Source organism: Microcebus murinus, chromosome 16, assembly GCF_040939455.1.
Source record: "Microcebus murinus isolate Inina chromosome 16, M.murinus_Inina_mat1.0, whole genome shotgun sequence".
In the NCBI taxonomy this organism is placed as follows: domain Eukaryota; kingdom Metazoa; phylum Chordata; class Mammalia; order Primates; family Cheirogaleidae; genus Microcebus; species Microcebus murinus.
The window spans coordinates 1178451-1202416 of NC_134119.1; the positions used below are offsets into that span (position 1 = coordinate 1178451).

The window sequence follows — 23966 nt, forward strand, 5'->3', positions numbered from 1 at the left end:
GCGCACCCAGACCCCGCTGCTGAAAGCCACCCCTCCTCTCTACTCCCAGGGGTCAGAATCGTCGCACTGCTGTCCCCACGCTGCCACCCCGGGGCTGCGCGTCCCCCAGGTCAGCTCTGCTGTTTCCTCGCCGCCCAACCTCCCCACCTTTGTCTGACCTCAGAGGGTCACCGTGGGGCACGCATGTGGCCGGGGCCGGGGCCTGTGTCCTCCCGAGGGGCTCTCCCACGGGGTCCTTGCCGCCAGCAGCCCCTAGAGCGGCCGGGCAGGTCTCAGGACGGCTCACCACCTCCCGGGAGGAGGCAGGGCCCGCCCGAGAGCCGCGGCAGAAGCCAGACCTCCCGGAGCTTCCACACACGCGTGTGTGTACGTGCTGACAGGCACGCACATGCACACGCACATGCACACACGCTCCTGCGCCGCCCAAAAGGCAGGGAGCCGGGACCGCGGCCTGGGGACGGCGCCAGGACCCTGCCTCCGGCCGGTGCCCACGCAAAAACCCGCACAGAGGACAGGCGAAGCCGCCAACCTCACAAACTCATTGACAAAAGACACACCACACAGGGACGTCTGGTTTAAGTAATAAAATATATTCACATGTGCGGACTTTTAACTAAGGACACGCAGAAAGGGACATCCCGCAGGGGGACACAGTCCACGTCTGGGGCTGGGCCCAGAGCCCCTGCCCACACCTGCCCACACCTGCCCACGCCTGCCCACGCCACGCGGCCGGGTACAAAACAGCTCTGTAAATACGATCTGTGAAAAACACGGTCCACACGTGTCTGTCTCTGCACGTTGCTCCCACGGCGGGCTGCTCAGCTCTGGGGACGGGCGGTCACGGCAGACCGTAAATCACGGGTCACGTGGAAGGTCCCACGCGCGGGAGTCGCCCAGGGAAGTGGGGGCTGGGCAGGCGTCCAGAAGCACCGTGGGGGCGGCGCGGCTCACGTCGGACGCGCCTCACATCGCTGTCTCTCGGTGCCTTTTCCGGTTCAGGCTCCGACAGGACCCCGCTGTGGCCCCGGATCCAGCGCAAACGCCCGGCCCTCAGCCCTGCAGCTCTCGGGAGGGGCGGGCCCCTCACCGCCGTGGCAGGCCGTGTGCGCGGCGCGGGAAACGTGAGGGGCTTCGGTGTCCCCGTGTGGGGCAGGTGGGTGGTCAGACCTCGTCGCTCCGGAGCTGGAGGGGCGTGGGGTTGCCGGACGCCGAGGACTGGCTGGGCAGGGAAGCTTCCAGGCCGTCTGAGGATGCTGCCAGGGGCTTGTACAGGAAGCAGGCGGCCGAGAAGAAGAGGACGCCCAGCACCTGCGGGGGGAGGAGCTGCTTGGCCCGGGGCCACCGGCCGTCCCCCAGCCCTGCCCGCCCCACCCGGCCTGCTCTGCAGAGATGCTGCCCACGTAGCCGCTCCCAGCGCCGCGCGGGGAGTAAAACGCCGGCTGAGGGAACACAGAGCTCGGCAGGTCATGCGGGGTCTGGCCGTGGGGGGGCCAGTGCCCCCAGAAAGAGGCACCCACGTCCTCACCACGGGTGCCTGTGAACGGGACCTTCTCTGGAAATAGGGTCTTCGTAGATGTGACCAGGTCAGAGGTCGTCAGGGCGTAAGGGGCGCCCTAAATCCGCTCCCTCCTGGAACTGGCACCAAGCCGGAGCTGCTGAGGGCAAACCTGGCCCTCATGGCGCTGCCTGAGCTCCGGGGCGTCGGGGCGGGGCCTGGGCCTCCGGACACTTCCTGGGAGCTGCACGGTGGCCCCGCCTCACCCTCATGCTGGGGCGTAAGACCTCCAGCAGCGCCTGAACCCCTGGGCGGGACAAGCCTAGCCGGGCAACGCCAAGGCCCCTCCCTGCAGGAAGCACTTGGCGGCTCCTCCCGGCCTCTCGGCAGCTCTGGGGCCACTGTTGAGTGACTTAAGGGCCGTGTGAAAAGAAAAGATTTCAGGGCCTTCCAAATTTATTGCGCCAAGGGGCAAGGCTAAGCTCTGGAAACCGAGGCTCGTAACGCAGCGGCCCCCCCACCTCTTTGGCCCCAGGGATGGGTTTGACGGGAGACAGTTTCCCACGGGCCAGGGGTGGCGGGGATGGTTTCGGGCTGGCTCAGGCGCGTTAGCTTATTTCTGTCGTTGTTACGTCGCCGCCCCACTCACGGCCGGGTTTGGACACGTGTCTGAGAGCGAGTGAGTGACGGTGGTCTCTGCGCCGTCAGACCCCTGCCAGTCCCCGCTGAGCTCCTCCCAGAGTGCTAGGATTGCAGGTGTGAGCCTGGCCGCCCCGCCTATCTGAAACTTTTGATTATTTTAGGTTGACAGTTACGAGAACGCAGCCCTGCGATGGCGGCGCCTCACTGCGGGTCTGAAAGCCACGCCGGCCACGGCGACAAGAGGTGGGAGTGGCTGCGGCGTGGAGACGCCGGGCAGACCCAGCCTGGGCAGGACGCAGGGGCTCCGCCCGCTACACAGGGCCGTGCACAACCTAGGACTTACGAATTGCTTTTTTCTGAAATCTTTCGTTAAATATTTTCAGACCTAGGTTGACCTCGGGTAACTGAAACCTCGGTAAGTGACTGCTCAGATTAGAGGGGTAGCTGCGGTCCTTGTGAGCTCACCCACTGCGCCGCCCAGGGCCGCCCACCCGGGGGGACACCAGCCAGCTGGTCTGTCCCTGCCCCCGGGGCTCCGTCCCAGCAGCACCTGGGCCGTGTGCTCCCCACGTGGAACCCGGGTGTCTGCCACCCACGGAAGAGCTCAAGCCCCTCTGAGTGGCTGGCCCTAGGGTTCCATTTTACTTAGAAGGTTTTGTTATTTTTCCTCTAATGGGGAAATTCAAAATATAAACACCGCGTTTCTTCCTGGGTCTCACACGCCAAGAGCTACAGCAGGAAGTTTCTCTGGGCAGCTTGAGAAGTGCAAGTCCGGCTTGGAGACGCGGGAAGCTAATGCCACGCGCCCCCGGCCGAGGCCCCTGGGTGGGGACAGTCATAGAAAGCTGCCCGGTCGGGGAGGAGCCACTTGTGTTTCCCCAGAGCTTTCGGCTCACGGGGGCCACCAGGCACCAGCCCGGGCCAGCGAGGAGGCCCCCCCCCCGGAAGGTGGGAGTGTGGCTGCCCCTTCGCCCAGGCTGGGGGCTGGTGGGGCTCGGAGCATGAGCCCAGAAGGCAGCCCCGGGCCAGGCCTGCTCTCTCTCCGTGGCCGTCCCGTGTCCTGAGTCCCTGCAGCCAGCAGGTGCACACGCCCCATCTAGTGACTGTGACGTCCGTGCAGCACCCCAGGGCTGGGGCTGAGCTGGGGAAGAGCCCCGGGTGTCCCGGAGCCCTGGCTGGCTGGGGCAGAATCGCTCCCCTCCTCGGCGCTGGCGCTCAGACCCGCCCAGAGGCCCGGCTCACCTTGTAGAGGAGCCCCATGATGAGCATGTAGCGGCTCATGGCCGAGTTCCAGTACACCAGGCAGGAGCCCTGGCGGCCGCACTGGTCCTGCCACAGCAGGCAGGCCTTGTCGATCACCCAGCCGAAGGCGATGGGCCCCGGGATGCCCCCTGCGGAGAGAAGCTCGCTCAGCGCCTGGCATGCGGCCGGACGGGGCGCCGGGTGGGCAAGGGACCGGGAACGACAGGCTCTGGGAAGGTGACACTGGCTGCGGGGATTCTCAGGGGCTCTCACGGGCAAAGGGGGCCTGGCACCGGGTTGGGAGTTCCCGAGATCTCCAAGGGAAAGAAACCCGCTGGGCAAACGAATGGCAGTGGGCCCCTCTAGTGGTCACTTGGGGAACGGAGCTCTTCCCCACGGGACAGGGCGGGTGCTGGGATGCACACCCGCTGGGTGCCCTTGTGCAGTGAACACTTGCACGACCGGCCGTGGCCTCTCGCGCCGCACAGTACCTAGTGTTCTAACTACAATCCACTGGATTCCCAGCGCAAAGGATCTCTGCCGGTCACAGACACACCTGCAATGGAAAACCGCAGCATCGGTACCCGAGGGTGGGCTGCGTGCCACGCCACACCCCCACGCTGGCGGCCGGGTCCTGGCCCGCCCCTGGCCACACCGCCACCTCCCCGGGTGGCCGGCACCTCGCCAGAGGTCAGACGGACAGGCCTGCCGTGCGGGGTTGCAGGGTCTGCAGAGCTCCACCTTCCAGGGCTGCAAGAGAAGGTTCCGGACAAGCGCAAACTGGGCTTACCGTAGCGTTGCCATGAGCGCGGGGATGCTGCTGAGGAACGTAAAGAAAATTACAACGAAAACGAAACCCAGGAGGAGGGGCTTTCTCGGACAAGCGGAAGAGCATGTCCCTGCGGTGGCCTGGCCCAGACCAGAGGACAGATTCTGAGGACAGCTACAGTCTCGGTACACCTGAGGAGCCCAAACAGCGCTGATTACAGGAGGAAGGTGCGGCCCTCCCAGGGCCCGGGTGGGGCAGGGGCTACGGGCGGCGGTCCACTCACCTTTTGGCCGCCCAGGCCGGTCTGGGAGGCTGCGCGGCACCCCGCGTGGCAAGGCGAGTAGTACATGACGCCGTCGGAGCCACACACAGGGCTGTAGTGCTCAGGCCGGCAGGCACAGGCCACGTTGCAGGGCATGGTCAGGTTCAGGCGGCCTTCGAGCAGGAGGCTGTGGGGGAAGGGCGGTGAGGGGACCTGGGCCAGGCCAGGCGGGTGTCTCGGGCACGGGGACAGCCTCGGGGCGCGGCCTGTCCTCACCCAGCCTCCCCTGGGTCTGCAGACTCTCTGAGCTTGCGCCACCCAGGCGGGTGAGATTGCCTGAGGGTGCCACGGCTGTCCTCAGCGCACATGCGGGGCACACGTGGGCACACATGGGGGACACTCATGCTTGTTGGTTGCTTTGGGGGGTGGGCAACACAGGTGCTGCGTCAATTGCCAGAGTGCCCAGGAAGAGACACCCCCGTGGCCCCAACCCTCGGTCTCCAGCCACAGGCTGGCCGGCCCACGCGTGTGCAGAGGCGATCTGCGTGCACATGAGGTGGCGGCCACACATATGCACCCCCCTTTCTGACTCAGGTCTTCTCTGTGTCACGGCGCACTCCCCAGCCCCTCGCGGCACGGCGTCCGCTGTGCACACCTTCCTGACTTCCTCGGGCTGTTCCTGGGCCTGCGATGACTGACCGCGCGGCAGAGGGCTCTGCACCTCCCACGCCACACACCACACGCCTCATGCCACACCTGCCACGGGAACTCCCAAGGACAGCCCCGGCCGAGGTGCAGGCTGTGTGCGGCATCTGGGCCCTGCCAGCCGCCGGACGGGCTGCCCCTCATGGCCCACCACGGCACCCCCAGGGCCCGGCCCCAGGCCATCCCGTGTCAACACGGGGACGCTTCCAGGACCGTGTGCCGGGCCAGGACTGTCCCGTTTACAGAGAAGGTTGAGGCCGGAGAGGGACAGGCCCCTCCCCGGGGACAGAGCCGGGCCGACTTGGCGTCATTCCACTCGGGCGTTAACGGGGGCCGTGTGTGCCGGGGGGCACTGCCCTTGCTGGTGCTGAGCTGTCCTGACCCCTGACCCCCCCAAAAACGACCGCTCTTCACCTGCCTGCCCTCACCTGCCGCCGTCGCTGTCCGTGACGCCCGCCATGGGCACGTTGGGGCAGTGCAGGGAGAACACGGAGATGCCCAGCAGCCCGACCAGGGCGCACAGCAGGCAGAACCTCACGACGCCGGGGCCGCGGAGCTTCAGCCTGTTCACGAAGAAGCCGCCCAGGAACGTGCCGCCGCCGCCCGCCGGCACCACCAGGTACCCTGGGGACAGGGCAGGGCTTAGTGGGACTCGGGAAGGCCCCGGGGGTGTGGCATTAGCCCCGCTCTTATTATCTCCACTGCACAGGCGGGGAAACTGAGGCACAGATGGATCAACTGCTGCCCGGCTGCAGGCAGAGCCCCCAGGATCAAAGGCTGCCCAGCTGCAGGCAGAGCCCCCGGGATCAAAGGCTGCCCAGTGGCAGGCAGAGCCCCCGGCGCCCGTCCAGGGCCTGCAGGGAGGGGCAGGGCGGAACCTGGAGGAGGCCCAGTAGCCCCGCCCTGATGAGAAGGCCGGTCACGGGAAGGCCCCCAGGGCAACCATGCTGTCTGCCCACGTACCCCCTGCTGAGTCCCTGCAGCTGTGACAGAAGCCCACGGCCACCGCCCTCTGGCACAGAGTTGGGATTAGCCAGCACGTGGCTTCCAGGCTGACAGCGCCCAGTGGTGGGAGCCCGTGGGGGTGACCCCTGGGCAGGGGGAGGGGGGCTGGGAGGGAGGAAGTTGTCCTGGATGGGGTTCCAGGTGCGTGGGGTCAGCCCGAGAAGCCAGGCCAGGCAGGGGGAGGGGAGAGGGTCCACAGAGTGGAGCCCTGAAGGATGGGCACAGGCTTCCTGGACACGCCCCCCGCCCAGCAGGACCCCACACACCTACCCCTCCTGCCAAGCAAGTCATGGGGTGGCATGGGTTTCCTGGTGCACCCTGGCAGAGAAGGGGCCCACCCTCTGCAGACCTGGGCCACCTGCCACCAGGCACACAGGGACAGCCGGGCCCAAACCCTCCCTGGAGCAAATCCTGGAGGCTGAGGCCAGGTGGTGAGTGGTGGAGCCCACCCTGCCCTCCCACCTGGTCAGTGGCTGTGGTGGCACTTCCCAAACCCCCGAGGGGAGGCGCAGCCCTGCCTGCCCGCCGGGCAGCTCTGGTCAGTGCCGTGGGTGGCGGGGCCTCCTCGCAGAGCCCCAGGGCGCCCTCAGCTCCTGCACCCTGGGCTGGGGCCCTCCCCCGAGTGCGTGCCCTGTCTGGATCTTTCTAGAAGATGTCCTCAAAGACCCCAACTCATCCGAGAGCGAATGAAAAAGCAGAGGACCCCAGGTTCGGGTTTCTCACCAAACAAGGTGGCAGCTTCCGAGGCACTCAGGCTGAACTGGGACTCGAGGAATTTGGGGCCGAACGTGGACATGCCGGCGATGAGCGTGGCCTCGGTGGCCCCCGCCAGGCAGAGCAGGATGAAGGTGGGGTTCTTCATGAGTAGCCAGAGGGAGCTGGACAGAGGAGCAGTATGAAGACCAGAGAGAAGAGACAGAGGGTCAGGGTGGGCCAGACCCAGGTGTGAGAAAACTGCTGTTCCCCAGGCTGTCGCCTCTTCCCCTGAGCACAAAGGGCCCGGTCCTGGGAGGGAAGGGGGTGGGGTGCAGAGTAGCACAGACGGGCTGCAGGGCTGGGCTCCAGCAGGTAGAGACCCCGTGACCGAGCCTGTGGCCGCTTGTCCCCAAAGCTGCAGTAACTGTTTACAGAAGAACTTTATCACCCCTTGGCCCGACCCTGGCTTCTGGTGGGGGAAGACCCCACATGGCCCGGGGCCCTGTTCAATCACCCCCGGTCAGTGGTGCCGGCTGGGGGGCAGAGGCCACCATGGCCGGGACTGGACGGGCCCCCAGGGCAGGAGGACGGGGCACTGATGGTGGGGCCATTCTCAGCCACCAGCCCCGGGAGACTGTGGGGCTGGGAGCCCTTCTGATTTGGAATGGGGGCCCCTCCAAGGCGCCCTGGGTGGGCCCGGCTGGCTCTCCGAGGGCCCTTCCCGGAGCGGCTGCCCCACGCCGGCTGCGCAGACGCTGGCCGCCGTCGGTGCACACGGCTTCACTCAGACTCACTGCACGGGGGCACGACCAGCCTTCTTTTGTCCCCGCCCTGATTAGAACAGGGGAGCCCAGTTCTTCCAAAACCTACTTTCTAACCTTGGGGTTGGAAAGGCTTTCTTTTTGATCAGCTACGTGGGCCCCACATCTTTTTTTTTTTGAGACAGGCAACTCTGTTGCCTGGGCTAGAGTGAGTGCCGTGGCATCAGCCTAGCTCACAGCAACCTCAAACTCCTGGGCTCAAGCAATTCTCCTGCCTCAGCCTCCCGAGTAGCTGGGACTACAGGCATGCGCCACCATGCCCGGCTAATTTTTTCTATATATTTTCAGTTGTCCAATTAATTTCTTTCTATTTTTAGTAGAGACGGGGTCTCGCTCTTGCTTAGGCTGGTTTTGAACTCCTGACCTTGAGCGATCCTCCTGCCTCAGCCTCCCAGAGTGCTAAGATGACAGGCGTGAGCCACCGCGCCCAGCGGGGCTCATGTCTTAACAAAAGGGACAAGATGGGGCGTGAGGAAGTCCCCTCCCAGAGCGGTGCTGCCCCAGCTGGTCTCGGCCGTGAGGACCAGGCGGGAGGAACAGTCCCGGTGACTTCCTCCTGGGCCCTGCCCAGGCCTGCCCAGGCTCCGGGTGCTTGGCCGGTCAGGAGGGTGCGGGAGTCTCCCGAGGGTGCACAGACTTCCTCGTTTCCCAATCGAAGCCCGCCGGGTGCTCAATTTGCCCGGATAATTAGTCACGGCTGTAACAGAGGGCGCCAGGCCCAGCATTTACTCGCTGCAGCAGCTGCTCAGGGACGGGCCCTGGGCACAGACCTCTTCATCACTCACAGAGCAGGAGACCTAGGGTCCCCACGCCCATGGCAGGGACCAGCTCGGGACAGGAGTATGGGGAGGGCGGGCAGCCGGGCCCCTGGAGGAAGTGCCAGCAAGCCTGGCCAGGGGGGCCTGGGTCCGCTCGGCCGCGAGGTCCTTGGCAGGCAGCTCCCAGCCCCTCAGGGGTCTCACAGGATGGGGAGCCCCCCAGAAAAGCCCTGTGCAGCGTCTACTCCCCACCTCAGCCCTGCCCCTGCGCAGGGGATGGCCCCAGTGGGCCACCTGGGCCCTGACGCTGTCCTTCCCCAGCCTATCACCCCCACGTGGCCACCGCCAGCCCAGGGACGTGCTGATAGGACATGGCCCCTCGGAGGGCTCAGCAGTGACCACCCTGAGAGCCCCCCAGGGAAGGCTCAACCCAGAGGAGAGACCCGGACCCCCCAGCCTCCCCGCTGTCCCTCTAGCACCTCAACAGGTCGGGGCTCTGGTTGTCCCCACAGGGTGCAGGGCCGGCCACGGCGGGCGCAGCCCTAACTCGGGGCCTGGGCCGCGGCCAGGAGGCTCCGTTTGCTGCTCCTCAACCTTTCAGCCCACGTTCCAGGGACCGGAGGGTCACGACAGGGGCCCTTCCCACGGGACCCCGGAGGGGTCACTCTGACTGTCCCCCTGGGGTCCTCGGCGGGTCTGAGGACACAGGGCTCGGCGACCCCCCGGGTCTTACAGGGGCAGATCTCGGATGGTTTTCCCGAAGTCCGGGCTGCTCGTGGCCCCGTGGCCGTCGTCTTTCAGCTGCTGCGTCTCCGACGCCCTCATGACCACGTAGCGCTGGGAGCCTGGAAGGACAGGCTGTCAGTGGGAGCCCCTCCCCCACTGCTGGGTCTGGAAATGTCACCGTGCCACGATGGCAGACCCGGGGCTGGAGGGTGGTGGACAGAAACCACGCGAGGATGTGACAGGGTGGGGGCACGAGAGTGAGGGCCACGCGTGGGACAGGTGGGAAGGAGGGGCCGACGGGCCGTCGTGTCTGGGACAAGCCCATTCCCGCCGGGGCAGGAGGGTGGAGATCAAAGGTTTTGCCCCAGAGAACGGGGTTTGCTGTGGAATCTCGCGTGGCGGGGAGGAGGACGGGGCGGGAGGGGTGTCCTTCCTCCCCGGCTCTAAGGGGCTGGGCTGGGGCGGGGAAACCCACCTGGCAGCTGCCGGGGGTAGCCGAGGATGGGGATGGCGATGAGGAAGGCAGCGGCCCCCGCGCCCAGGAAGCCAATCCACCAGGCACCCACCCACAGCGGGCTCTCAGTGGTCAGCTCTGTCCTGTGGAGAGTTGTGGTGGCACGTGAATCAGCGTGCGGCCATCGTGTCCTGCATGGCACACGCACCGGGCAGGGGACTTCCAGGGTCCCTGGTCAGCACAGGCCCACGGCGATGCCAGCTGCAGGCCCACCCCTTCCCTGCAGGCTGAAGCAAACAGCACCCTGGCTCGGCCGCTCCCCCCGGGGACAGATGGCTCCACGCCCTGACCCACGCTCGGGGTCCCGAGACGTGGCCTGTGGCCCGGTGCTCACAGTGAGACCACAGCGGGGCTGCGGGGGTGGGGCGGCAGGCTCCCCAAGCAACAGCCGGGTGAGGCGTCCCTCCCCACCAGTGCAGAGGGTGACAGATGGCGTCCCCAGGGCCTCCTGGAGCTCGGGGCAGAGGGCCCAGCTGGAGCTCGCCGGAGCTCCCCGCAAAGGGACTGTTAGGGCGCGTCACACTCTGCAGGCACACTGGGCTCCCGGGAACGGTCAGCACAGGGGGGCGGCGGCCGAGAGCAGAGCAGCAGAGAGGTGAAGGGACAGCGGGGACGCAGGGAGCGCCAACACCCTGTGAGGCCTCGGCCGGCCGGCTCGGGCGGGCTCCCGCCTTGTTCCAGCACGGAAATGCCAGGGCCACCTGCAGGGCCGGGCCCTGGCTCTGCCTCGAGCCCCTGCAAAGCCCTGCCTGCAAAGCGGGCCGGATCCCAGAGCGGGCTGGGACGGCAGAGAGGGCCAGGAGCCCGACCCTGACCTGCCTCCAGGCCCAGCACAGACGTGCCCTTGACCCCGTGTCAGCCCGAGGCCGAGGGTGGCTCCACGGAGGTCAGAGCACTAGAAACCCCGGCGAGAGGCCCAGCTGCAGAAAGGGTCCCGGGGGTAGCGGTGTCTGTGACGCAGTTTAGCGGGTAGTCGTGGAAACGTAGCAGGGGCAGGCCCTGCGTGCAGGGGGAGGATGGACCCTGCAGAGCCCGGCCAGCGAGGACACAGGCCTGCCCCTCCCTCCCGGTCCCCGTCTCTGTGTTTCAGTCTCCGTCCCTGTCTCTCTGTCCCTCCCTCCGTCTCTCTTGTTTTCCCACTTTCCAGCTTAAATTTGCAAAACCTGGTGCCACAAACGAAAGATACAAGGAAATGAAGGAAGCGAAAGAATCTCAGGCCACTTGGAGAAACCGTGACCAGGGCTCCATGGGCGTCGGAGCTCTTGGGCTCAGGCTGCCGCCCGTCCGCCCGGCGCCTCCGCCAGGCCTGGCTCCCAGCGCCACCCACAGACCCAGAGCCGTGCAGAGCGGAGCCAGCCCTGGCCCTCCTGTCCTCCTGCCCTTCTGCCCCCCTGCCCGGCGGGCACCAGCTGTGCCCAGCGCGACTCCCTGACTCCCCTGTGGTCCCTGCTCAGTTAGAACCACGTTCCAGGGACACATGGACCCTCCTGCTGCTCGGTGCTGTCCCTGTGGGTGACAGGCAGGGGCGCGGCCCAGGTCACTCACCGTCTGCCCACGTCCGTGTAAATGTTCAGCATGGCGCCTCCAAGCAGGTAGCCGGCGGCCGGCCCAAGGATGGCCGCGGTGTAGAAGATGGCTGCAGGGGAAGCAGAGGCGTTGGGGCTGCCGTGTGCCACCGTGGGGACCCTCCTGACAGAGGCCCCCACACCCGCCAGCCCCACCTGGAGCCCGAGGAGCAGCCCTGCCCGGTGCAGCCTCCCGGGTCTGGCGTCAGTCAGCATCGACCCAAGATGCCTTCGCAGCCGGCCGTGGGAGCCGTCCGGCCTCTCGAGACAGAGCCAAGACCCCCACCCCGCTCTGCAGGGCGAGGCCACGTCCACGCCGCACTGCGCACACACCCCGGGAGAAACGGCCTGGAGCCCGCAGCCTGCGGCCTGGTCTGTCTCACGCCGGGAGGCGAGTTTGGAAGGGCCAGCGTGGCGGGACGTCCCCTGTCCCCCAGTGACACGACCCTCAATGCGCCCTCGGGCCTTGGGATGGCCACCGCCAGTGGCTGGCAGGGACAGAGCTACGGGGCACACGAGGAAGCCGAGGCTGTAACCGCGGTGTCGGCAGGGCCTGCAGTGCCGGCCAGAGCCGTGCTGTGACTGTTCCCCGCAGGGCCAGGCTGGAGGGACACTCGGGGGTGGGGGTGGGTGGGAGCAGCCCCCGGCCAACTCAGGCCTGTGAAGGGGGATAGGGGCTCCCCGCCCAGCAGCAGGCAGGCGAGGGACCTGGGCTGTGCGTGTGGCCAGGACACCGAGTGGAGGCAGGAGCCGCCTCATGGTTCTTCCTGAGCGTCTTGACTCTCCCATCCCCCCCCCCCGGCCTGTGCCCGCCCTGCGCGGCCAGACAGGAGGCAGTCGTGGCTCCAGGGGAGCCGTGGCGTGGTCGGGCCCTGTCCCGGCCACTTATCCGCACATGAAACTCCTCCCAGGTGTGCTTGAGGCTCTGGGCAGAAGCATGCGGCCCCAGAGCCATGGACCCAGGCACCACCCTGCACCCCCTGGCGTGTCCCGTGGCCCGTGTGCAGGGCGGGCCGGACCCCCAGCACAGGGCTCGAGCTGAGGCGCCTGGCAGGAAAAGCGACACCAGCCCCACCCCCGAGGGTGCTCAGGTGGAACTGTGGCTCACGTGGGAGCGTCCGGACCACGAGGGGGGTGTGCACAGGGCCGGCAGCTCCCTGGCCATCGTCCCTCCCTCCTGCCCATGCCGCCCCCCGCCGGCGCACTCACCGATGTAGACGGGTGAGTAGCTGGACTTGACGTTCTCATCCAGGTAGGTGACGCCCAGCGTGTAGAGAGGCGTGGCGCCCACGCCGTGCAGGAACTGGCCCAGCATGAAGACCAGCCGGTAGCCGGACAGGCCTGAGGCGCGGTCCCCGCACGCCGCGCTCCGGTTGGCCGGGCAGGCCGCCGCCCAGGCGTCCACCTGCACCTCGTAGGGGCCGGCGGCGAAGTGCGGCAGCGCGAACACCAGCGAGCCAGCGCCCATGACCAGCACGCCGCGGCCCAGCCAGCGCGGCCGGTGCCCGCTGCCCCCGAAGTAGCTGACGAAGGCGAGGCAGAGGCAGGCCGCGATGTCGTAGGCGCTGGCCACCAGCCCGCTCTGGCAGCTGTGCAGGTGGAAGCGGCGCTCGATGGAGGTGACCACCGTGTTGATGAAGCCGTTCACCGTCATGCCCTGCAGGAACGAGGCCGCGCACAGGAAGAGCAGGAAGCCCTTGGGCGTGTTGAAGGCCTGCAGGCACGCGGGCGCGAAGGCCCGCCAGCCGCACGCCGTGCTCTGCGGCCCGGCCGAGACGTAGCGCATCTCGTGGGCGCCCCGCTTCCCGAGGTCGCACAGGGGCTGGCTGCAGGCGTCCGGGGGGCTGTGCGCGGCGGAGCGCAGGGACCCGGGGCTCAGGGGCGAGCCCGGGGACGCCCGCCTCCCGGGGGGCGCGTGCTCAACCCCGTTTTCCAACGCGGACGCCGGGCCGGGAAAGGTGAGCGGCAGCATGGAGGCGAAGGGCTTGTCCCCCGTGGCGTGCTGGGGCATCTCTGTGCCCGGCGGGGGGCGGGGGGGCCGGGCGGCTGCAGCAGCTTGGGGTTGTCACGTGGCGGGATCCCAGGGGCCTGGAGTGCCCTGCGGGGGAACCGCCGGTTAGCAAGCTGGCGTCCACCCGCGAGCACGTGGGTCTGGGGTGGACGTCCCGGCACACCCCGCACCCCGTGTGGCCGACGGCTCTGCCTGCCGGGCGTCCAGTCAGGTGGGGCTGAACGGGCTGCGGGGGGTCCCTGGGTGACAGGACGATGTGGACGCTCCGTCCCCCCGCTGAACCCTGGCCTTGGGCAGAGGCAGAGTCCTGCTGGGCACCCAGAGCCACGCCCGTGGCTGCATGGCGGGGCTGGGAGTGGCCTACGCCTCACACGTGGGGATGCGAACTGCGGGCTTCGCTTAGCGTGTTTTTACACAAGGAACAACTTTCTCTTGCGGTGGCAGGTGCACAGGGCTCAGGGTGGCCGTGCGGGCACTGCAGCGGGCGCACATGCGGGCGTGGCGACGTGCGTTTTCCACTGCAGAGACCTGGCGGGGCCCCTCCCTGCCACTGCCCTCCCCGGGGCCGCACAGTGACCCCACCCCGTGCACTGAGCCCCAGAGCTGGTGGCTCTGGGTCCTCTCGCCACATCCTGCACCGGCGCCCGGCCCCTCAGCCCCCGTCCCTGAGCACCGGGCAGTGGGCGAGTGGCCGCCACGTGGCTCCCCTGTGGCATTGTCAGGCCCCACCTCTCTCGCCCCTCCGGCCTCCTCAGGGCCCAGGGGGCGAATGTGCTGGGCCCCGGAGAGCCCCACCACAGTGCTGAGTGGGATGCTCACACCGGCTGTGTACATGAGCTCTGACTGTGTACATGAGCTCCAACTGTGTACATGAGCGTCGACTGTGTGCCAGGCCTTGTCCCAGGCCATAAAGGTGAGGCAAGGGGCCGGGGGGCGGGGGGCAGTGACTGGCCCCAGCCCACGTGGCCTGCAGCGGCAGTGAGGACTTGGCCACGGCGGCTGCAGAGCCGTGCCTGCACCACAGCTGCCTCCTGGCGCTGTGGACAGGGCCGCGCCCCGTCACGTGGCGCTCACACACGTGCCTCTGTTTACTTTGGAAACTGTGACCTCCCGGCTATCAGCAGACAGATTTTGAGGCCAGGGAGCAAAAACTCCAAGCAGCCACTCCCGAGGGCCGCTCCCCAGGTGCCACACGCACCCGCAGTTCTACCTACGGCAGACACCGCCAGCGGGTGCAGGCTCTGTGTGGGAGGTGCCGCGCAGGACGAGCCCCAAGGAAGGAGCGAGTGCGCTCAGCGCTTCCCCGGGGACAAGGTGTGACCCAGTCCACATGCACGGAGCAAGCTGGCAGTGCAGCTGGTGTCCCGAAGACCACGGGGCAGCCAGGCTGGCATGGCAGGAACCGCGTAGGAGGGAGGGACGGGTGCGAGCCCCGGGCAGGGCGACAGGAGGCAGCGGCCCTGCCACCCACCGGCCCAGACGTGGACGGGCTCCTGCAGCAGGGGCGGCTGCACAGAGCGCGGAGAAGATGAAAGGCCCAACCCAAAGTCACCGCAAAACGCCAAAGCCCAGAGACCACCGACAGCGTTTGTGTGCATTTCCCTCTGGTCTTCTTCTTGATGCGTGCACACAAACATACGTGTACACACGCACTCGGAGCCAAGGGGTGCCCTGAGGATTGTGCTGGAGGTTGGGGTGCACACACGTGCACATGCACACACACGAGTAGCAGGGGACTTGACCTCGTCCTGGGCCGGGACTGAGTTCCGAGGGAGGGGGCCAGCCATGCAGGAACGGCCGGGCTTGGCCGGAGCGGGGCCGGCTGTGCTCAGAGAGGGCCTGCCCGGCGGTGCGGGCGGGCGGTGCCCACCAGCGCTCATGCGCAGAGCGCAGCGGAGCCCACGACTCCAGCCCAGGCCCAGACGCCGGCTGCTTCAAGCACCTGCTCCGGGACGGGCCATCTCGGGGGGAGCCGGCGAGGGGACCAGTCCTCATGGATTTAGGGAAGCCGGATCGCTAAGCCTTCCTGATTAGCAAAGGCCACGACGAAACAGGACGACTGCCTACCGGAAATAGAAGCCACGGCTAAAAGGGAACGAGTCGTAGTGCCCAAGCAGCTCCAACTGGTGGCGGCTTCGCCTGGATGAAAAGCTGTGATGTAAACACAGACTCAGCCCGAGTCATTTAAAATCCCGGTCAGTACTGGCCGGGTGACCTGCTGCCCGCTATGGCAAAGGGAGGTATTAACAAGAGCCGCACGGCGCCACCGGCTCTGAAGATGGGTGAGGCCCGACAGCAGCCCACTGTGTGCCGTGCAGACCTGCCCTTCCCGCCACCGAGTCAGCGCCCAGCGAGCGCGTTCTGCAGGGCGCCTGCCACAGCGCCCGCTCCCGGTTCCCTCCCGGGCTGGGTCTGCCTCTCCAGACGGCTGTTCCTCCTTCCTGGCGGCGTCTGTGTTGGAAAGTGGAGGCTTGGGCTGGAGCGCGGGCGTGGCTGAGCTCATACGTGCGGCAGTTCCCGCGAGGGGCATCCAGCCTCGTCCCTGCCTCCACGAGAGGTGGCTGGGTCACTGGTGGTGGCTCCCACCCCCCTGCGTCCTGAGCACCCACCCTTACTCGGGGTGCCAGGGGGCAGCAGGGAGAGGCTCTGCCCTGCAAGGTGGACGCCCACATCTATGTCAACGCTTGGCCGGGACCTACGGCCGCCCTTGGCTGAACATGTAGGGCAGCACTTGAGCTCCACGGCTAACGTTTGCCACAGAAGCCAGCCTGCAGTGCCGCAGCCAGACGCAGGCTCCGGGGACATGGCCAGCCCCCGTCAGGGTCACAGCCGTCAGCTTCCTGGAGGGCGTGACCTGGGCCTCTCATGTGGGGCTTCTCTCTGGAATCCACTGGATTCCAAGGAGTCAAACCCAGGTGAACTCCACATCTGTCCTCGCTGCTAGTGACACCAGGCTCATGACGGCTGTCCCTGCTAAGGCCGGCAGTTCTGCGGCTCTGAGACTCAGGGCCCTCGTGGGCAGGAGGCAGGGCTGGGGGCTGGAAGCAGAGCTTAGAGGGTCCCCTGGTCCTGGACAGGTCCCCAACGGAAGATAGGACATTGCAGCAGGGCCCAGGGACAAAGGCAGCTGGCCCTTCCCAGCTTCCCTTTCTGGGGCCGTGTGCATGTCTGTGCACATGCGTGTGCGTGCACACACATGTGCATGCCTAAAGTGCCTCATGTAGAACTGACTGTGAGAAAGGTGCGCTGGCTTCCCACGCTGGGAACCTGGGGCAGGGAGGGGCGGCGCCTGCCCCAGATCCACCCCACAGCCTCCCCCAGCAAGAGGAGTGGCCTCTTCTGACCCGCAAACTCGTCCCCCCACAGGGCATCAGGAAGGGGCTGCAGGCAGCCTTCACATCCGGCCCAAGTTCAAAGGACCTGCCCCTCCTAATGACCTCCCTGAAAGGGGCCGAGGGACCCTCGTCTGGGGGTTCGAGCCGGCAGTCGGGAGGGACCCCGTGAAGCAGGGCCTGGAGCTGGGCTGGCAGCTCTGCCTGTGGCCCACCCAGCACCTGCTCACCTCTGGGCCCCTGCCCGCCGCCCACTGCTCCTGCGTATTCATCCCATGGGAGAATATCTGGGGCCAGGGGAGGCTGGGGTGGAGTGTGGAAGCTCCCGGGGCTTGGGAGAGTGCAAACCACGCTCCACTCCCAAGCAAGGGGAGGGCAGCCTTTCCCAGGGAGCCCGAGCCTGCCTGCCAGGCCTGCCCCGGTCTGACCCACAACCTGGCGGGAGGCGGGAGGTGGGAGGGGCCCGGGGGCAGCCAGAGTCCAGGATTAGGTCAAGATGATTAGCGGGAGGATGACGAGTACCCAGAGCCTCTGGCCCAGGTCGAGACCTGGGCGTCAGTGGACAGGGTGTGTGCATGTGTGCCTGTGTGTGCCCGTGTATGTGTGTGCCTGCATGTGTGCCTATATGTGCGTGTGCCTGTGTGTGCCCGTGTATGTGTGTGCCTGCATGTGTGCCTATGTGTGCATGTGCCTGTGTGTGCCCGTGTATGCCAGTGCCTGCATGTGTGCCTGTGCCTATGTGTGTGCTTGCGTGTACTGCCTGTGTGTGCCTGCGCGTGCCTGTGTGTGCGTGTGCCTGTGTGTGTCTCTGTGTGCCTCTGTGTGTGTGCCTGCGTGTGCATGTGCCTGTGTATGCGTGTGCCTGCATGTGTGCCTGTGTGTGTGCCTGCATGTGTGCGTGTGCCTGTGCTCACTATTTCAGGAGGACACCACAGGTGGCCAGAGATCTCTTCCGGCTTCCCCACACTGGCGGGTCCCTCAGCTGTGTCTCGGGTAGGACGTGCCGACTGCTCCACGCCTGTGCCCAGAACGTGTGGCCGGGGGTTTTGAGAGACGCGGCCAGCCGCCCCCAGCTCCTCCTCCTCCCGAGCCCCAGACACCTGCCCTGGGGGAAGCCCAAGCAGGAGGCTCCGCACAGCCCGTCTCTGGAGGCCGGTCCCGGCCTGTCTCCCCACGTGTCTGCATCTGCTTCCGTGTTTCCCTGGCTCGCCCGGCCCCTCCTCTCCCAGCGGGGCTGCCTGCACAGGCCAACTCCCCGAGAGCAGTAGAAAGGCCACAGGGCTTCTGAGTAGTATTTTAAGCCTCGAGTGGTCCTGGCCTGCCCGACTCCCTGCAGGACAGTCTGGCTGAATGTCCCCAGGGGGGCCTGGAGCTGGGGTGGGCAGGTAGCACCACTTCCATGTTAGGGGACACCCCAGGCTCGGTCCCTAAGCCCCACCGGGAACTCGGGGGCCAGGCAGAACCGCAGGTCCTTTCTCCTTTTCGCCAGCTAAGTGTGGGAGGTGGCACCAGGCCCCCCCCCACATGGCACCCGCCTGCTCTGAGGCCACGGCCTCAACCCATGTGGCCAGCCCCTCCGGGCACCAGCAGCCCCCCACCCTGTGACACCTGGGACTCTCTCTTGCCATCTCTCCCTCAAGTGGGGCGAGTGAAGGAGCTTTCACTTCCACGAGGTGAGCACGGACGCTGGCGGCAGGACCTGGGATGGCCAGCAGTGCCTGGTACACGCCGATTTGCATACCTGGTGACCTCCCACAGGTGGGGGACAGGAAGCCGGCTGCTTTGCATGGAGGCCAACAATGCAGGGTTGTCTGGGAGAAGGAGCCGGGGCACGAGGCTCCAGGGCCTGCCCTGGCAGGACCCGTCCCTCCTGAGTGCCCTGCCGTCCAACCCGACTCCTCGTGTCCTCGCCTCCCCCCCCGCCGCCGCCCTGGGAGTGTGGGGAGGGCAGGGTGCGCCGGGCGCCGGGCACAGGGTTTCTCTTCTTCCCGACTCCACGTTCAAGCCATGGAGTTGAAACCCTCCCCCCCACCATGCAAGAGCAGATTCGAGAATCAGAGAGAGGCTGTCTCCAAGCCAGGCGGATCATGGGGTGTATGTGGGGGGGGTCCTCTCTCAGCCTCAGTTTCCCCACAGCATGAGATCAGGAGCAGGAGGAATGAGCCCCTGAGTCCTCCACTCACAGCGGGCCCAGGAACACGGACCCCAGACTCGGGGTCCAGGGGCCCCCCCTGCAGGTCTTGAGCCCACCCCCCCTGTCTCTCCCGCCCCCAACTCCCCTCTCACTTTGGTGTTGCACTAAGTGTCGGTCACAACCTGGGGATCCCCGTGAGGGTCCCCATGGTTTTCAGCGCTCTCCTTGTCTCTGGGGAAGGGGAACAGACTCCGGGATCCTGCTCCCCAGCCTGGGGACCCTGTCCTGGGGCCAGCAGGTGAGCGGGGGCTGGGCCCTAGAGTAGGGGGCAGAGGAGACTGGTCCCATGACGTCCCTCCTCCAGGAGAGCCCTGAGCACTGCAGGGCATGGGGGCAGGGGGTGGAAAGGAAGAGCAGGTGGCTCAGAGGAGCTGCCAGCAAAGGGTCACAAACCTGGTCCCCCAATCTGTGGGAGGGACATAACGCAGAAGGGATGGAAGTTTGGGAGTGCAGGCTCTGTCCAGAGGAGGGACCTGCCAGCACAGCTGGCCCAGTCTGCTCTCAGGGGGCTCCTAGGGCCATGGGTCTTAAGATCAGGGCAGCAGTGTCTCCCAAGACCCCTGACAAAACGCAAGGGCAGGGTGCAGTGGTACACTAAGCCCCGAGGGTCCCAAGCTCGCTCTGTGGCTGGGGCGGAGGAATGAGGCCTCAGGGACCCCCCACCCCAAAGCTTGCCAGATAAAAAAGCCACAAAGGGAAGGGCCATGGGCAGGAGGGGTGCTCAGGGGGAGCCGGGCCTGCATGGGGTGGAGAGAACATGCTGGAAGCCCCCAGCCCCGGTGTCCAAGCTCCTGGGCACTGGCACATGAAGCCTCACCCTATGCTCGGCCCAGTTCTGGGCTACCCCGTGAGCGGCTTTTGCAAAAGCATCCACCCTCCCCTAGACACGTGGTCTAAGAGTCTCACTCTGTGAGATGCTAGAGGGAGGCGGGCCGTGCCGTGGTGACCAGGGGAGACCAGGGGGCGAGGCGAGCCCGAGTCCAAGGACAGCAGGCCGGCTGAGGCCAGAGGGGGGAAGAGCCCAGACCCTGCAGGGACCCAGGGAGGACATAGCCCAGGGTCCAGTGTTCTGGCAGCAGGGCCACGGGCTCCACCAGTCCCACAGACACCTGGGCCGCTGTGCCTCCCTCCCCACCCCAGACCCCAATGCCCACGGGCCTGTTTGACTCCACGCAGGGGTTGACAGCGGGGTCCGGGCGGCTCACACCGAGCCTACTCAGAGGCCAGCCAAGCAGCCGACGCCCAGAACAAAAGCGGGCGGGGGGAGGTTTCGAGGACTATCGTGTGTCCCTTCCAAAAGCCAACAATGGGTTCTTTGCCACTGGTGAGAATGAGGAGGTCACGTGGCCCAGGAGGGAACATTTCCGTGGCCTGTGTCCACGCCCAGCTTGCTGTAGCCGCGGGGAAGCAGGAAGGTGTGCCTGGCGTTGCCCTCCCGCCCTGCCCAGCCGGGCGCCCCAGTGGCCTCTCGGCCCCGGCCACGGGCCCCAGGCTCACACTGCCCACCACCGCTCAACGGCTGGGGAGAGTTTGGGGACTCCACTCGCCCTGGCTTACGAGTCCCAAAGCCACGGATTTGTGTCGGCTCAGCAGCACCCAGCAGGGCGGTGGATTAACCCTCGCAGAGACTCCCGCATCAGGGACACCTGAGGGGCTACGCTGAGCTTGTCCAGCTAACTTTGGCTGCACACGGGCTGGGAAAGCCGTTGCCAGTGGAGCTCAGAGTGGACCTGGGGCTCACGCTGCAGCTGGGGTTGTTGAGCCCGGGTTAGGGTTAGGGTCCACCAGGGGCATGGTGGGGGCCAGCTCGGCATTGGGTTGGTCATGGGGAGTCAGCTGCTCTAGCAGGGATGGTACTTCTGCCCACCTGGCCCCCCGTTCACGGCACTCGGGCCGGCCCCGCCCTGACCTCACGCCCAGCATTGTCTCCACCAGTCGGGGCTTCCCCAGCACCTGCTTCAGGGGCCACACCCAGGGGCCACGGATTAGGTCATAGCCACACAGGAGGGACACAACCCCGTGAAGAATTTTCCAGGCAGTACCTGCTGGTCTTGCCCAGCAGGAAGGCAGGACAGGTGCCCACACAGGGCAGGTTGGCAATCCGGCTGCAGCCAGCATCAGGGCCAACCTGGAGGCCCCGTCCTCTCTACCTCCCTCGAGTGGCAGGAGGGGCGTGGGGCTGGGGGCTCGACCCAGAGAGACATCAACCTGTGTCCCACAAGCACTATTTGGGCCAAACACTCGGTGTCCTTAGCTCTGGGCTCACCTTTCAGGTCACTGCTCTGAGTCTTGGGCCTGGCACTTCTGGCTGCCCCCCCCCCCCAGAAGGACAGAACTATGAAATGGCCAAGTGCAGTGTCTGGAAGCAGGAGGGTTCGAACCTCCCCCCCACCAGCTGTGTGGCCTCAGGCAAATCCTTAATTGCTTGAGGCCCCTGCGGACTTCTCAATAAAACGGGAGCAGCAACAGCTCTCCAGGGGGTTGCTATGGGGATTGGCGTGATGCTCACAGCACTTAGTGCGGGGTCTGGCTGGTCTGTGTGCTCAGCAGCTACTGTTGTCACTGCTGTTACTACTACTGGGCCATAAGAGGAGCCGCTAAAGCCAGGGTGTGCCCTCTTCTGAAGGCCGCTGGCCCCGGAAGCACAGAATGGAAACCGCAGAGCACAGGGCTCCCCAGACCTGTTTCCAGCCGGACAGCGTCAAGCTGAGCTCTGAAGTCCAGCTGCGGAGCACCGACTGACAAGCTGGCTCCATCGCTGGGGACACTGTGGCTCCAACGTCTCTGCAGAAACAGAACCTCCCAGTCCAACTGCAGCTGGGGACCTCCCCAGGTCTGGCAGGGCCACCACGGCCCCACGTGGGGACGGGGCTTCTCTCCTGGGGCGGGCAGGCAGGCGGGGCCCCGAGTGGCCGCCCTGACCGGGAAGTGCCCGGCCGGCTTCTCCGCAGAGGTGAAGTGCGGCGTCTGCCTGGGTTCCCGGTCTGGGCCGAGAGCACCCCCAGGGGCCACGTGGCACCCTCCTGCCACCCTTCCCCGACAGAGGCGACCCCACCCCCGTCGGAGTCACGCGGGCCGCTGGCCTCTGCCTGCACCCCCGGCGCCCAGGCCGGGCAGAGAAGGGGCCGCGGTTTCCGCAGAGACGGAGTCCGCGGGGCCGCCCCGCCCGCCCCTCCCGAGGTCTCTGCAGCCGCTCTGGCGCGAACAAAGCCGCCCGCGCGAAACTTGTGTGTATGACGATTTCCTCCTTGACTCAGCAGCAGCATCCGCCGCAGGTGGGGGACCCCCGCCGCGCTGCGTCGCGGGGGACGCGCGCCTGTCCCTTGCTCGGCTGGAGCCTCCTGGCCACCTGCCTAGGCTACCGGGCCCGGCCACTCCGTCCACCCGCCCTCGCCCCGCCACGACCCATCCCTGTCACTCCCACACGTCCCCTTAGCCCGCCCGCCTTCTCACGGCTCAGGGCTTCCTGCCTGGCAGGCGGCGGCGAGGGACAAATTTTGCGTCCGATTCATCTCGGTCCCGCCCGCCCTCCGCGGAGGGGCTCCGGACGCGGACACGGCTGGTGCCGGGGCGTCGGCCCCACCTGCATCCCCCGCCGTGCCAGCCCTGGAGCCACCTGGCTGTCGCCGCTGCCCCCCCCCAGTGGGCACCTGCCGCGCCCCTGACGTCAGCAGGTCAGGGCTGCGCACCTGGGCCGCACCCGCGGCGGCGCCGCGCCCAGCTCCCTGCGCCCTGCGCCCGGCTCCCAGCGCACTCACCGTTCCGGCCAGAGCCCGCGCTGCGCTCCACGCTCTGGCCGCGGCGCGCAGCCCACCCCGGTTTCATTCATCCGCTCGGCCCGCCCCAGCCGCAGAGGGGCGGGCGGGGCTCCTGTCGCCGCGGCCGCCTGGCCTCACCCACTGCAGCCAATGGCAGCGCCGTCCGGGCCTGGCCCGCGCCCCGCCCCTGCTCCCGGCCCGCCCCGGGGTGACAGCTGCGCGAGCGCGGCGGGGGCGGCGCCTACGCCCGCGGGCAGAGGGGCCGGGACGAGCGCCACGCGCTGCCCTCCTCGAGCGCCGGAGCCGGGGGCTGCTCTGTCCACTGTCCCGCGCTCCCCTCTCCAGCCCCGGCACGGGCGCGTCGGGGGCCGAGAACCGGGCACCTCCGAGCTGAAGCGGGATCCGCCCCCGCGTTGCGGGACAGAGCCCTGGGGGCGGCCGGGAGCGAGGCCGCACTTTCCCGGCCCAGCCTCCAGGGGGACGCGAGCTCATGGCCCTACGAGGATCACAGCGGAATCGGGCTCCGGGGCCACTCAGGAGGCCCCACCTGCGCGCCCCCTGGTGCTGGTCTCCCCCTCTGGGGCGCGGGGGATTTCCAGCCTGGGGGCTCCTTTAAGGAGACAATCCCGTTTTTTGAATTTGGGGGGAGGGTCCCTCTGGCGTGGCCCCCTGGATTCCTACCAGTATTTCCTGCTCCACTACCCGAACACATTGCCTGACTCTCCGTGCCTCGGTTTCCCCCTCTGCACCGACATTTCCCAGAAGGGCCTAGGAAACATTAAAAGAGGGCGGCTCATGTGGGGACTCAGGAGTTGCTAAGTATTAACCGGTGACCACAGTAACACTCTGCAAATCTTTCCTTTTCAGTTTCAGGAAAAACTAATTTATTTTAAAAGAAGTTTATGAAAGTCAGGTGTGTGTGCGTGTGCGCATGTGTGTGAAAATGCCGAGGTGAGCTGGGTGAGGGGACGTGACCAGCCTGTGACTGTGGGTGGGCAAGGGGTACACAGGGGCAGACGGGGCCTGGCCTTGTCCTGGGGGGGGCGCGGGGGGCACAGTAGAGAAGAGGTGCTGGGGCTTATGGGAAAAGGCCCGCACCCCCCCCAGCCGTTATTTATGAAATGTCCTTCCTTCCTTCGAGGGTGGGGTTTGCCACCAGGGTCCCTGGGGGTGTCCTCAGGGCTCCAGGCGGTCCCCACCGCCCCCCATGCCTGGAAGCTGAGGAGAGGCCACTGCCCCCTTCCTGACTCTGCCTTTTAAGAGAAAAACCACCAACCGTGGGTGCCGGCTGGAGCGGTTCCCTCTGAGAGGACGAGGCTGTGCTGAGTTGGCCCAGGCACTGCCGGAGGGGACAGGAGCATGCTCTGAAGGTGCTACCCCCTAGAAAAAGGGCCCCCCGCTCCTGTGCAGCCCTGGCCTTGGCTGTGGAACCCGCTGGGGGCAGCGTTTGCTGGCAGAGCTGACGAAGTGC

General features: G+C 66.9%; 1 protein-coding gene across 1 annotated transcript; it reads right to left on the reverse strand.

Moving 5' to 3' along the window:
• Nucleotides 1-569: 569 nt before the first annotated feature.
• On the reverse strand, nucleotides 570-22578 carry SLCO4A1 (solute carrier organic anion transporter family member 4A1). The gene is made up of 12 exons (XM_012772916.3): nucleotides 22496-22578; nucleotides 12410-13298; nucleotides 11181-11271; nucleotides 9597-9718; nucleotides 9129-9240; nucleotides 6844-6998; nucleotides 5544-5739; nucleotides 4432-4597; nucleotides 4170-4339; nucleotides 3871-3935; nucleotides 3380-3528; nucleotides 570-1308 (listed from the first exon to the last, which is right to left on the reverse strand). The coding sequence occupies exons 2-12, from the start codon at nucleotides 13209-13211 to the stop codon at nucleotides 1162-1164; spliced, it is 2175 nt and encodes a 724-aa protein (XP_012628370.2). The 5' UTR covers nucleotides 13212-13298; nucleotides 22496-22578; the 3' UTR covers nucleotides 570-1161.
• Between the last annotated feature and the right edge of the window lie 1388 nt (nucleotides 22579-23966).